We start from the raw sequence: 14,240 nt of genomic DNA on the forward strand, positions 1-14,240 counted from the left end.
AAACATAGGTTCTTTTGTCTCGGTGCAGAAAGAATTCAGTGAGAGGCAAAGTAGCATGTAAGGATGAGTTTATTAGAATAGGACGATTGTGAGAGATACAAGCGGGCAGGCAGTAGGGCTCTGTCCCGACAACTAAGTAGGCTTTATTTTCATAAATGAAAGAAAAGTGGGGAGGGGGAGAAGACCACCTTCTTCCTCATTTTTTGAGTAGACATCAAGCTTTCATCATTAACTCCGCCTACATATCTGGTGGGGGAGTTTTTGACCCTATATAGCCCAACTGGGACTGTCATAGAGCTATGTAAATGAGCAGAGGGGTGGTAACATATACAAATTTATGGTGAGTCATCTCAGGTTTCAGTATAATGTCACTTTTCCCCTAGTTTCTTTCACCTTTCCCCCATATTCCTATGTAAGCTAAGTGCAAGAAAGCAGTTTTTCAGGGTCCATTGTCTTGCAGACCTCACAAGGCCGAATGCAGTCTCCTAACCATTGTTCTGTGGTACACCTCGTTCCTAATCATATAGATTAGTGGCCTAAGTAAGTCTGTTTAGTTTTAAAATGTTATGCTTGTTGTTTAGCTGCCAGATGTTCTGGGCATTTCCTGGTTGGTGTCTAGCTTATGGTGATCTCCCGAAGTCCTTCTCTATCTGTCTTCCCCTAGTAGGATTTCTAAACTAGCTGTGCAACTATCCTACTCTGTCCCTATCACTACCCCCTGATCTAGGAATCAGAGGAGCCAGGCGATAGACGCTGCCCTAGTAATGGCTGCAGAGACCTGCTAGGTTTTGAGTATCTGGTCACAGTTAGTGAAAGCTCCAAACCCGCTTATAGCTTCCATATGGGGCCAGAATTTCCTGGCCACTTTGGCCTTCCCAAGGAGCAATTGCATGATCTCGCATGTTAGCCCGAGTGTCAAAGGAACAAAAACCACGTGCCTTTCTGTGTAGGCTGGGTGTTCCACCCAGCGTCTGCTCTTGGAGACTCTCCCTCCACATTCACATCTCTGCCCACCCTGACCCCTGGACTAAGGTAGATGTTCTCCAGGCACATAACTCACCACTGTCTGACACGTCATTGATTATTTATCGATCACCACCCATCTCGTCACAAGATGTAAGCCCCTTGACAGCAGGAAGAGGTCTGCAGTGCTCACTACTGCATTCCTAGTGCCTAAAATAGTGTCCAGTACATAATAAATGATCAGTAATCATGGTTGTATGAACAGCTCTGGAAGGTATAGATTTTTCTCCTTATTTTATAACCGAAAAAACCCTCTGAGAATTAGAGGGGTGAAGGCATTGTGCTCCCTGCCTCCGTTGCAGAATCCAGACTCAGGAGTCTTAAAGCAACACTTCCTAAAACTTGAAGAAGTGCACACAGTTCCCCTGCAGATGTATTTAGATGCGATTCTGAGTCAGTATTTTGGGTGAGGATGTGAGATTCTGCATTTACTGCAAACTGTCAGGTGATACAGATGGTGGGATGGTGGAGGTTTGAGGACCACAATTTTAGCACCAGAACCTTAAAACCCCGTGCTGCAAACCTTTCTCTCTTCCCCAGATATTTAATGAGCATGTACTATGTGCCAGGCTTTGCTGTCACCTGTACTGTCATATTTACCTAATTTGCTGGGAGGCTGGAGCAAGTTGCTTCACCTCTCTGAATCTCCGGCTCTTCTTCTGTAAAAATGGGCTCATGAAATTGATCTTGCAGGGCTGTTGGATGATTACATCAACAACGACAACAACAACAATAATAACAATGACTTGCATTTATTGAGCCCTTCCTCTGTCCTATGTGTTTTACATGCATTGTCTCTTTTAATGATTCCCACCATCTTGGGGGGTGGTGCTAATGAAATGCCCATTTACAGATATGAAAGGAGGAGAGCTTCATGGTTCAGGGTTCCCAATGTGAAGTCTGGGGCACAGCCTGTTTCCATCACCTGTGTGACTTTGGGCGATTCACTCGTGTAGTTTTCAGTCTCAGTTTCTCATGTGTAAAATGAAAAAAAAAAAAGGTTCATATACTTTAAAGACTTAAAACAGCTTAGTGACTTATGTTGGCAAATGCTGGTGCGGTGGCTGCCGTTCCGTGCCGTAGATCTAGGCTGCCTGCCTATTCCTGGCACACAGTAGGTCTGCAGTGAGCTGAACCTCTCTGGGCACTGGGGCTCTTTCTCCTCTGTGTCCCAGGACTCTGCCTGATTTATTATATTCTGGCCTTGCCTGCCTGACCCTGATGTGAATGGACCTGCCAGGAGGCAAAGTCTACCCCTGTGAAGGGGGATGAGATTCTGGGGGGAGGGTGCACCCCACCCCACTGAGGGCTTTAGGATCCTCCACCTGATTCCCCCAGCCAGTGTCGAGGTGGAAGGAGTTTCGGGGTCTCCCCAGCGTCCTACCAGTGTCAGGAAGACTGTCCTTCCCCCCACTCTCCTGCTCAGTAGCTCCGCCAGGAGCCCCATCCTTCAAGTTCTCTGTCACCGGAGACCACCCTACAGGGCAGTTCTGGACAGGATCCAGAGAGGGCCAGGAGGGGAGCTCTAGATCCATTGGGTGGTACATCCTGGATGTGGGAAGATGGTCCATGTGATGATGCAAGGACCTCAAGGTATCTCCCGACTGGGGTCACCATATTGCCTGAGATTCCACCATTATAAATGTCCCTGGATTAATAGGGCATTGTCCCTTATGGTTGGGGGTGGAGCAGCTTGACAGAGGGAAAAGGCTTAGGCTTGGTGGTATGACAGACCTGGGTACCTTCCAGCTCTGCAACTTAGATTAGAGGTTTGCCCTCTTTGAGCTTCTGTTTGCTGTTCTGTTAAATAGGTATCTTCCCTCTTGCTATCACTTGTGTCTCTCTGCCTGATCCCAGGGTTCTGGCCCAGAGCACTGAGGGGAGGGTGATATATTATCTTGCTGGCAGAGCATCTGGCACACAGTCGATTACTTTATGTAGAGCACCCGGCACACAGAGTATTTTATGTACAATATCTGGCACACAGTAGAAATGCTTCATGTAGCACCCAGGTCATAGTAGATGCTCTTTGTGTAGTACGTTGGGCACTCAGTAGGCATGCTTTATATTGAACACCTGTGATACAGGAGACAGGATTTGTGTAGAGTACCCAATGTATAGTAGTTACACTTTATGTAGAGGACCTGGCATGTAGTAGGCATGCTTTATATAAAATACATCTCACAGAGTAGGCTTACTTTACGTAGAATACCTGACACACAGTAGGTGTGCTTTATGTAGGGCACCTGGCACAGAGTAGGCATACTTTACATAGAGAATCCGGCACACAGTAGGTGTGTTTTACATAGAGTACCCAACACATGGTAGGTATGCTTTACATAGAGTTCCTGGCACATAGTAGGTGTGCATTATGTAGAACATCTGGCATAAAGTAGACAAGATTTATGCAGAGTACTTGGCACACAGTAGATGCACTTTCTGTAGCATACCTGGAACATAGTAGGCACAATTTATGTAGAGTTTCTGACACACTGGGGGCACGTTTTTCTGAGGTACCCAGCACACAGTAGGTCCTCTTTACATACAGGTGTCTGCACAGAGTAGGTTTACTTTATGTGGAGTACTGGCATACAATATCAAGAATACTAGTTGCCAGCCCTTTTCCTTTACTCCATCTTTTTTGAGGCTCCTGATTCTTCCCATCTTTCCATGCAATCCTCCGCTGTCCACCTCTCAGGATTTCATCTGAGGTTGCATTTCCCAGACAGGAAGACTGAGCCCAGAGAGGGTCGGGACAGCCCACAGTCATAGTGAGGTTGCCCACTCAGGGTCTCCCAGCTCTGCTCTTCCCTGTGTGGACCCTGTTCTCTCAGCCCCTCACAGCCTTACCCCTCATGTCTCCAGGTGCCCTCTTCCGATTGGGCCCTTTATCCCCTGAAGCTGATGCAGGTAACCCCCAGCCAGGCTGGATTTTCTGTTTCTGCTCCCAGCAGTCATGTCTCAATCCAGGCTTTTGGTTGCTTGGAGGCAGGGCTTGAACTCCTGCCAGGCTGTGTGCCCCAGAGGCCAGAGGCTTCATGGTTCTGAGCTTTTCTTGATTCTATGCCAAGAAATGGTGTATGACGTCCTCCTGGCCCACATGTGGAAAGGAGCACCGGAGATGTTTGCCTTGCTCACCTGGCACCTGAATGTTCACGCTTTTACCTGCCATACCCTGGCCTTGGAAGGGCAGGGCTGGCTGTGAACTTGGGGTCCAGAGTCACCTTTGCCCACCTCCTAACTTGTTAACATGGGAGGTGCTGAGCCCTGAGGATCCAATTTCCACACTGTGACCCTGAGCTGGTTTACAGTCCTCTCTCAGTAACAGTCTAGCTCCCTTCCTCTCACCATCTATTTGGACAGCTGCCAGGTGGGGAGGAGGTAAAGAGGCTGTGGGAATTGGCTGACTCAGCTAAGCCCAGCCTCCCCTAGTTCAGAGGTCGAGCCAGGGAAAAAGACCTCCCAGGAGGAGGGCAGAGGAAGTTGTATGGGATAAGCGGCTCTTGACAGAAGGTGCCAAGCTGGGGGTCAAGGGGCTGGGGGTCATAGCCTCAGGTGGGGAAGGCCACTGCCCAAGGCAGTGGTTCCAGGGAATGAGCTGGCCTGGGAAATGAATGGATACCAGTGGTAAGTAAACACACACAGACACACACACACACACACACACACACACACACACTGTGTGTGTATGTGTTTAGTTATCCACTGGTAGTGTGTGTCTTTCTGTCTCTGTCTCTCCGTCTTCCTCTGGATTTCTCTGGGTCTCCCTCCCCTCTCTGGGTCCTTCTTGCCCTGTCCCCAGCACTCACCATCCCTGCCCCTTTCTCCCTTGTTCCTGTCCCTCTATTGGTCTCTGCCTCACAGCTCACCATCATCGCCCCTTCCTTCATCCTCAGGAGCTCACCCTCCACCCCATCTGCCCTACAGGGTGCTGCAGCTGAGCCTCTCCTGGCTGGGACTCGGGCCGGTGGCAGCCTCCCCGTGGCTGCTCTTGCTGCTGGTCGGGGCCTCCTGGCTGCTGGCCCGCGTCCTGGCCTGGACCTACACCTGCTACAGCAATTCTCGCCGCCTCCAATGTTTCCCGTAGCCCCCAAAACGCAACTGGTTCTTGGGTCACCTGGGCCTGGTGAGTGTGGGCAGCAGGATGGGTTGGGGAATCAGGGTGGATGGACTTCCTGCAGGGTCAGGAATGGGGCTCAAGGGCTGGAGTGGAGTCTAGGACAGAAGAGAAGCCAGGGAGGCCGAGGAGCCCCTCTTTCTGTACTCATTCTTTCCTCTGCTCTGCCATCAAGACCTTTCCCACATCCTGTCCTTCTACCCCTAGCCTGCTTTGGGGTCCATTTCCTGCCTGTCTTCCACACATTAGTGCACCCCACATTATGCTGGACTGCACAGAGCCTCGTCCCCTGGCCTTTCAGTCTCCATGCTGGCCTTGAGGCCTCCTCAAAGGCACTGTCCAGGGTCTGCTCTGCATGTGGCTCACTTCCTTGTGTTTTATCATTCTGGGCTACAGCTTCCCCACAGGAAATAGCTATCACCACCCCACCCCAACCTACAAGGGCACAGGTCCCCGCACCCTCCCCTTCCTGGGACCCCTCCTCTTATCTTACTCCCCTCCCTTCCCCCAAGATGTCCCAATGGGCCCCTCACCCAGTCTGGATATAGTTGGCCCTCACTTCTTCTTTCTGAAATCTTCTTAGACCACACCCCCACTCACCCACCCAACTTGTGCCCCAGACCTTGACTTTTGACTTGGCCCTGCTCATGATTAATTAAACAGTTAATTGTCCAATTACTTATTAACCATCTTTCCAATCTGATGACAATTCAGGGGAGCAGACACTACAGTGCCCAGTCCAGTTCTGGCACACAGTAGGCATGCAAAATAAATGTCTGGTGACCGAGATGATGAACTTGCTGTCACTTCCCTGAGTCAAGGTCAAAGGAATGGGTGTCCATCTCCTCCTGTCCAGAGTTGCTCTCCTGATTGATGGGCAGAGTCCAAAGCTGTCCCCTGGGGTCAGCCAGGGCTGGAAGTTCCCAGGTCTGGAAACCATTTAACATGCAAGGAACCAGAGGCTATGTGGGACAGAATATGAACGTATGTGGGACCAAAACCCAGGGACAATTCTGAGGCCACCTTGCTACCCACAAACCTCCTCCATGGGGATCTCCTCTTGTGGCCACCCCTGGGGCTGGGACCACTCCCAGGATGAGATAAACGTGTCTTCTCAAGCCAAGGTCACCTTCCTGGTGGGCAGAGAGAGCGTCTTCTCCCTGTGCCCTGGGATACACTCTGGGGACATGAAGAGGCCCCCAGGTCCCTCCTGCCCCCAGAGAGAAGGAGCAGGAGGAAGCAGAGACTCCCTCCATCTGTGCAGAATCCCACACACTGTCCACTGCAGCGGTTCCTTCTGGGGACTGATGGCTCTTGCCTTGCTTGAAGGTCCCTCGAATGGAGCAGGGCTTGAGAGACTTCACTCTGCTGATGGCCAACCACTCCCAGGGATTTAAGATCTGGTTGGGGCCCATCACCTCCTTGGTCATTTTCTGCCACCCTGACTTGATCCGGTCTGTCACCAGTGCCTCAGGTACCCATGCAGAGCTTGTGGTGGTGGGTGCAGAGGCACATCTGAGTGCAGTGAACCCCTCCCTGCCAAGCTTCTATGTGGCCCCTACAGGACCCCGGCCCTTCCTCCCCTCTTCTTTCTCAGGCATCTTCCTCTTTCCTTCAGGTATTCACCAGCCCCCATCTCACTGCCTCCTTCCTCCTCTCACTGCCGTCTGCACCTCACCCTGGTGTCCTGGGTGAAGGACCCCCCCCTGCCCCACAATATTGAGGACACAGATCTGGACAGAGAGATCCCTGACCTGGTGTGGTCAGGAATTGGCCAGAGGGAGAGGGGCTGTGGCAACCCAGAAGAGAAGCAAGGTTTTCTGCTGGGGCATCCCGGAAGGCTTCCTGGAGGAGTTGCTGGAACTGGGTCTGGAACGATGAGCAGACATTTTTTAAAGCAGAGGGTAGAGTGATGCAGTGGGCATCCATAGCATCCCAGGCCCCCTGCCAGGCCTGCCCTCAGTCCCACCCATCCCCAGGCCCAGAGTAATGAAGACTTGTAGCTGGTGCAGGATCTGGGCTGCTATTTCCATGACATTCACCTCTCTGGTGGGTCAATTTCTTTTACACTATCCTACAGCTCGACCACTTCTAGTTCAGTGTCCTCCTTCTCCAGTCCCCAGGAATCTCCCAGAGGAGACTCCACCCAACCCTGACTCCCTTCCCTTGCCTGTTGTCCCTCCTGTCCGCAGACAGACCAGGCAAGCAGGGGAACAGGCAGCACCTGACAGAAACCTTGGTTTCGACACCAGAATGCTTGGTGACACTAGGAAGGTCCCTGGCTGTCTCTGGCTACTGAAGTCTCTTTCAGATGTTAGTGGTGTTAGTGGTAGAAACACCACCCTGTATGATCTAAGCAAAGAAAGGGAATCAATTGACTGTTAAGTCCAAGGAGGGTTGTCTTCAGGCACAGCTGGATCCAGGTCTCAAACAATGTCATCAGAAATCTGTCTTCCTCCTTTAGTTCTGTGTTCATCTGTGACGGCTTCACTGTCATCTTGGTAAAGATGAAACCCAGAAGCTCTAGCCCCATGGAATAGTGAGCTCATTTACATTTCCAGGAAAAGTTACAGGATTCCCTTTAAATTCCTTCACCTGTATCATAGGACTGATTCCTGTGTTGCTGAGATTCTGAGTGCCCAGTCTTGGCAGGCATAGGGCCTTCTGAGCTATTGTTTTGGGGCTAAGAGTAGTTTGATGGTTAAGAACTCAGGCCCTGGATTCAGACAGACCTGGGCTGGTGTCTCAGATTTACCATCTGGGAGACTATGGGCAAGTGACTTCATCATTCAGAGCCTCAGTTTCTTTGTCTGGAAAGTGAGGATGGAAGAGAAGTCAGGTGAACATGGTGTTTGGGATCCAAAGAGGGAAAGACCATTTCTATCCTGGTAAACAGGGGATCCCAGTTGTCATGTATGGAGGGTGTGGGGAGGGCGCCCAGGAGGAGGCTGAGGACAGACAAGCAGCTGCTGGAGGTGATTCATGGGTTCAGGTGTGGATCACTGTCCTGCAGGTCCTTCCCTCTGGCAGCCTGGAAGAGTGTGAATTGGGTCCTTTTTGTTCCTGTCCAGATTCAGAGCTCGGAGGAAGGTCTCCTGTACACACAGGGCCTGGCCAGCACCTATGGGATGTGTGCTGCTGGTGGGTGGGGCCCTGGCATGTGGTCACCCTCATCTTCCACCCCACCTGCATCAAGCCTGTGCTTTTTGCTCCAGGTGGATACCTCCCTGGCCATAGCTTGCCCACTGCTATGGTCTCTGTGTTGCCTCCAGGTGGACAGGTGACCAGGGTGCAGACAGAGAGGGCTGTGACAGAGATACCACTGCCTCTCTGGCACCTGGACTCCCACCTGCCTGACCTGCGGTCATGTCTGTGCAATGTCCGCTGCATGGCCACGTCTGGTCACGTTTATATTTCTACCTGGATTCTGGTTACAGCTGGTGTATGTTATAACAGGTGACACCGGGTATATGTTTACACCTGAGCTCAGAGATGGTCTCAGTCATGCCTGGGGCTCAGCTGTGGCCAAGGATATCTGAGGCATGTCAGGGTCTGTCTGGTTCTTCTCCGAGATGTCATTAGAGATTGTCTGGTTCTCCTGCTGGTCACATCTGGGCCACATTTGAGGTTTGTCTGAGGTCTGGGACTCAGGATCACTCTGAGAAATGCCTGAGACCTTATGTGAGTCGTGTCTGTTGCAGGTCTTGGGGGTGTATCTGGGTCACACCTGGTTCACATCTGTGAAATCAGTGAATTTGAGTCCTGTCTGGAGCCTGCCTGGGGCACATTGCGGTCATGTCAGATTGTCTTCAGGTCCCTGGCAGAGCTGTTGTGTCATGTCAGGTTGTGCCATGCATGTCGGGGCCTTGTCAGGACATGTTAACACATGGGGCCCTGTCAGATGTTCAGGAGAGGTGAGAGTGCTGGGGCAGATATGGTGTCCTAAGTCTCTGTACAGATGTTTTGTAAAGTGCTGGGCTATGCCTGTGTGTTCAGAACAGGCTGGACCACGTAGGAGCCATGCCAAGGCATGTTGGGGCATGTTGTGTCATGTTGGGGTGTGTCTAAGCATATAGAGTTGTGTCTATGGGCTCTGCCTTTACTGTATTCTGTGCTGCAGCCTGGCCTGTTCCCCCCCTTCCTCCCTCCTCCCAGTTTCCTGTGCTCTTGGCCCCATTCCTGCTATGCTGGGCTTGGAGGGGGAATGCAGATTCCTGGCTGGGAGCCGCCACCACCCACCAAAAGTCCCTCCGCTCCCACTCTCCCTGGCCCCTGATGGTCCTCATTCATGTCAGCTGCCATCGCACCCAAGGACGTGGTCTTCTATGACTTTCTGAAGCCCTGGCTGGGTGTGTAACTGATCGGGATTGGGGATAACCTTGGGGGCCCAGAGGAAGGTGCTGCCCTTGCCCACTCCCCGTGGCTGCCTCGGCTAGGGGATGGGCTCCTGCTGAGTGCTGGTGATAAGTGGAACAGGCGCCGTCACATGCTGACACCCGCCTTCCACTTCAACATCCTGAAGCCCTATATGAAGATTTTCACCAAGAATGCAGACATCATGCATGTGAGTATCTTGAACTCGGGGTCCCAGCTGGAGTCTTGTGGACAACGGGGACTCAGAGATTTCTTGTCTGGAATTCTCACAGTGCTAGGTGTCTTTGGGGCCATTGTTCTTCCTTTCTGAGCCTCAGTTTCCTCAGCTGTAAAATGAGGATAGTATGATCCCTGCTTGACAGGGTGATCAAGATAACATAATGGAGCCCTGGCACATAGTAGGTGCTCAGAGTGTGTTATTTTCTGTTTCCCTCCGAAAAGCCTTGGAATCTTGAGACACGGTTTATGATGATGATGAATATTGTGTAGTAGTCATCTGGAGTAGCATATCACTTCAAAAAAAAATGAGGGTTTAATATTGAGAAGTCTGTGAGTCAGTTGGCTAGTTCTTCTGGATGTAGATGGGGCCACTCATGTATCTGTGATCAGCTGTGGGTCAGATAGGAAGATTTGCTGTGCTGGAACCAGTCCTCTCACATGTTTGCAGCCTGGCTGACTGCAGGTTGATCTAGGATGGCCTCAGCTGGGACAACTGGACATTCTTTCATGCAATTCTCTCCCTCCAAAAGACATCTCAGGCTTGTTTACATGGCAGGAGCAGGGTTCCAGCAGACTGACAGGAAGCTGCAATGCCCTTTGGGGTCTAGGTTTGGGATGATCACCTTATCATTTTCACCAAGGTATTGGCCAAAGCAGGTCCAAGCCTAGCTCAGAATCAAAGGATGGTGAAATAGGCTCCACCTCCTAATAGAAGCTGCTGAAAAATCACACTGCAAAGGGTTTGGATATAAACATATGGAAGTGAAGTACTGGAGGTCAGGATTTTGTGAAGGTTGGGATTTTTTTTCATATTTGGGAGCTGCAAGTGAGCTTGTTACTGTTTCATGGATTTGGCCAGAAGACATGAGACTCCTGGGTCAGAAACCGAGGACAGTTTATTACCCTCAGCATAACAAAGAGCCTGTGCTTCTTGTTGGTTTGCATTCTTCCTCCAAGTCACCAAATCCCATGTGGATGACACAGGTGGGCTTCTATAGATGCCAGTCATGTAGTATGTTGTATTATAGCGGGGAGCAGTATAGGTTTAGGGACTCTGTGACTTTTATAGTTATTAGAAGCGAGCTTGATATTTGTCCAGGGGGAGACATAACCTCACTCCTCAAGGTTGTTTTCTACAAATACAACTCTGAGAAATGGCCCAGGTAAAGAACATAGGAGTCTTGCAATTTTTTTTGGCATACCCAGCATTAAAGGGCAGGGGTGCTCAGGGTGCATGGAAGACAACCTCTCTCAATATAGGGGATATTTGCCTAATCAATTTATAAAAATGATGATGATGAAAGCTAACATTTGTTGTGCACTTACTTTATTCATTAACTTTACTAAGGATACACAGAGTGTAGAAGGAAGAGCCAAGATCAAAAACCCAAATCTCCTAACTCCGAGCCATGGGGACTTCATGTCCTAACAGTAACAACTTTTACTCCTATCCAAGCCTGGTCTTCCCTGGGAATGGCTGCCTGGGGCCAAGAGGCAGGGTCTGGGGGAGCCCATCAGGTGGTTGGGATTGGGTAGGGGCTCAGAGGAGGCAATTCCCAGTCCTAACCCTGTCCCCTTCTCTGTCCAGGCCAAGTGGCAGCGCTTAGTCACGGAGGGCCACACCCATCTGGACGTGTTTGAACACATCAGCCTCGTGACCCTGGACAGTCTGCAGGAATGCGTCTTCAGTTTCGACAGCAATTGCCAGGAGTGAGTCTTGGCCCAGGGCCTGGGTACATGAGCCATAGATCCAAGGGAGTAGATGGGGGAGGGAGGACTGACCAGGGCTATCAGAAGAGCCTTCCTGGAGGAGGTGGGTCAAAGCTCGATATTGAAGGACAGGGAAAGGGAAAGAGGAGTGATCATTTCAGGTAGGTAGAACTGTTTGATAAACGCCAGGAGCCTAGAACGATCAAAGTGTGTGCAACCGTGAGGAGACACCTTGGAAATAAGTTTGGAGGAGTGGGCGGGGTTATATCTTAAGGACATTCTGAAGCCAGACAAAAAGATATGAACTTTATTCCGAGGTTTCCAGGGAGCCATGGAAGGTGTTTGATCAGATGAGGGTGGTGGTCAAAGCTAAGCTTGGACATCTGACTCAAGAGAAGAATGACCGTAATGTAGACAGTGGATGGTGTTGACATTGGATGTAAGGAGAATAGAGAAGGGGCTGGGCCATTGGTCAGCTAGCAGAGGATAAGTTCTGAGCCGTGTGGACAGTTTTGGGAAGGAGAAGGGACAGATACTGGGTGAGAGACAGAGGGGAGAAGCATGATATCTAAGCTGTGCTCTGGGTGCCTGGGGCATGGAGGCAGCTCACAGAGATGGGATGTAGGAGAGAAGAGTCTGGAGAGTCTCATGTCCTGGCTCCTCCCCACACTGTATTTGTGGGCCATCTGTTCTTGGAGCCTCAGTTTCCTGGAGGGAGGTAGCTCTTGGCTTCTGGGCTTCAGGTGTTTTATGTTGTTGGCTTCCTTCATGCTCTCACCCTGCAGGAAGCCCAGTGAATATATTGCTGCCATCTTGGAGCTCAGTGCCCTAGTGGCAAAGCGGCACCAGCAGATCTTCCTGCACGTAGACCTCCTGTACTACCTCACCCCCGACGGGCGGTGCTTCCTCAGGGCCTGCCGCCTAGTTCACGACTTCACAGATGCTGTTATCCAGGAGCGGCGGCGTACCCTCCCCAGTCAGGGCATTGATGACTGCCTCAAGGCCAAGGCTAAGGCCAAGACCTTGGACTTCATTGATGTGCTCCTGCTGACCAAGGTGGGCTCCTCTGAGATCTGAGTAGAAGTATTAGAATGGACCTCGATTTGATCAAAGAGCTTGGATGGGATGCAGAGGGTACTGGGGAGCCATGTGAGGTGCTTGAGGGAGGGATGGGTCCGGGATAAGTTTTAGAGATGACTGTGTGGAATCCCCCTGCAGGGGATTGCTGAGTCTGAAACTGTGAAGGCCTGAGATTTTACTCTACTTCCGAGTTAATAAGTTAGTCTACGTGTGTGTGTGTGTGTGTGTGTGTGTGTGTGTGTGTGTGTTGTTGTTGTTGTAGTATATATACAGAACCCTGGATCAGAGCAGAGCATTTATTTCTCACAGCAGTAACAGTAGCCAGAATAGAATTTAGCTCTTTTTCCCCATTCTTTTCCCCTTTTTCCCCAAATTCTTTTGAGGGCTCCATGATGCTTTTACCTGTCCATGCAGCCATGGTCGCATCACAGGAGTATTACTTCCAGATACTGAAATTTGAAACTTATACAGGACAGCTGATATATCTGCCCATTCTTCTGCATGGATAATAGGGATAGGGATAGGGATAGAGGTATGGAGAGAGTAGAGAAGGGAAGGAAAGAGAAGAGAAGAGGAGAGAGAGATTGTTCTGGAGCTTAAACAAATCCTCTTTGGTGAGAAGGCAAAGTCTATAGGTTCTATAGGTTTATAACCCATTCCTTATCTCCAGGAGACATAAAGAATCTCTGGATTTACTATCCTAGCATGTGAGCAAATGGCTTTGGGGCAATGCTCAATCTCTAGCTTCCAAGGCAAGTTGCCACTCAATCATCCCGTAACCCAGGTTGCCAGCAACTGTTTTCTCAGAAATTCCTCATCATGAAGAAACATGAAAATATTTATGGACCATTGATTCCTTTCACCAGGGAAAACACAGGAGACGAGGAGATCAAGGAGGAGACCTATGGGGTGGGGCCTCTGGTGACAGAAGGAAGTCTAGGATTTCAGGGTGGGCTTGGGGTTCTGGATGGATGATGGAGGTTCAGAGATTTTCTCAGTGTAGGCTCAGGGGCCCTCTGGTGTGATTCTGCGGATCTTGCTTTCTCTCCAGGATGAAGACGGGAAGGGATTGTCAGATGAAGATATCCGAGCTGAAGCTGACACCTTCATGTTTGAGGGTGAGGGTCCCAGTGTGGGACTACAGAGGGGGCATGTGTCTCTCCATCCCAGGGACTTGGTGTGTGGACCCTGGACCACCCCATCCCTCCCCATCCTCCCCATGGGCCTTACTGTGAAGGTGCTGTCCACCCTCTGGTGCTGAAGTAGCCCAGATATCCAAGCCTTTCTGGATGCTCTTCAGGCCATGACACCACAGCCAGTGGCCTCTCCTGGATCCTGTACAACCTTGTAAAGCACCAAGAATACCAGGAACGCTGCCGGCAGGAGGCGCAAGAGCTCCTCAGGGACCGTGAGCCTAAGGAGATTAAATGGTGAGTGCAAGTCCTCCTGGTCTTTTTCTGAGCTCCTCTCATTGGCTCTGCTCCCTGGCTGGGGAAGAGAGAAAATCTTTTTGTGGATTCTGTCATTATTGCTTAGTGGGAAGAGGAGCAGAGCTCTGAGGCAGGATCTAGTACTCAGCATGGGTAGCAGGACAAAGTTGCAGGCTTTTGGGACAGAAACCTGGATTTCTGAGATAATTAGCAACAATGTGTGAGGGCAGATATTGCCACTTAGCACATATTCAGTAAGTGAACTTCCCCTCCAGTCTCTTACTTTT

At 50.6% G+C, this 14,240-nt stretch overlaps 1 protein-coding gene across 1 annotated transcript in view; it reads left to right on the forward strand.

Annotated features, from left to right (window-relative positions):
- LOC118892596 (cytochrome P450 4F2-like) overlaps window positions 1-13,957 on the forward strand; it is a 77,052-nt gene extending 63,095 nt beyond the window's left edge. Inside the window, 8 exon segments of the mRNA XM_036847340.1 lie at window positions 4,951-5,149; window positions 6,470-6,614; window positions 9,436-9,489; window positions 9,577-9,704; window positions 11,322-11,443; window positions 12,229-12,499; window positions 13,575-13,641; window positions 13,824-13,957. Coding sequence (XP_036703235.1) covers window positions 4,951-5,149; window positions 6,470-6,614; window positions 9,436-9,489; window positions 9,577-9,704; window positions 11,322-11,443; window positions 12,229-12,499; window positions 13,575-13,641; window positions 13,824-13,957 — 1,120 coding nt within the window.
- Window positions 13,958-14,240: the final 283 nt, after the last annotated feature.

Source organism: Balaenoptera musculus, chromosome 3 (assembly GCF_009873245.2).
Source record: "Balaenoptera musculus isolate JJ_BM4_2016_0621 chromosome 3, mBalMus1.pri.v3, whole genome shotgun sequence".
Lineage (NCBI taxonomy): Eukaryota > Metazoa > Chordata > Mammalia > Artiodactyla > Balaenopteridae > Balaenoptera > Balaenoptera musculus.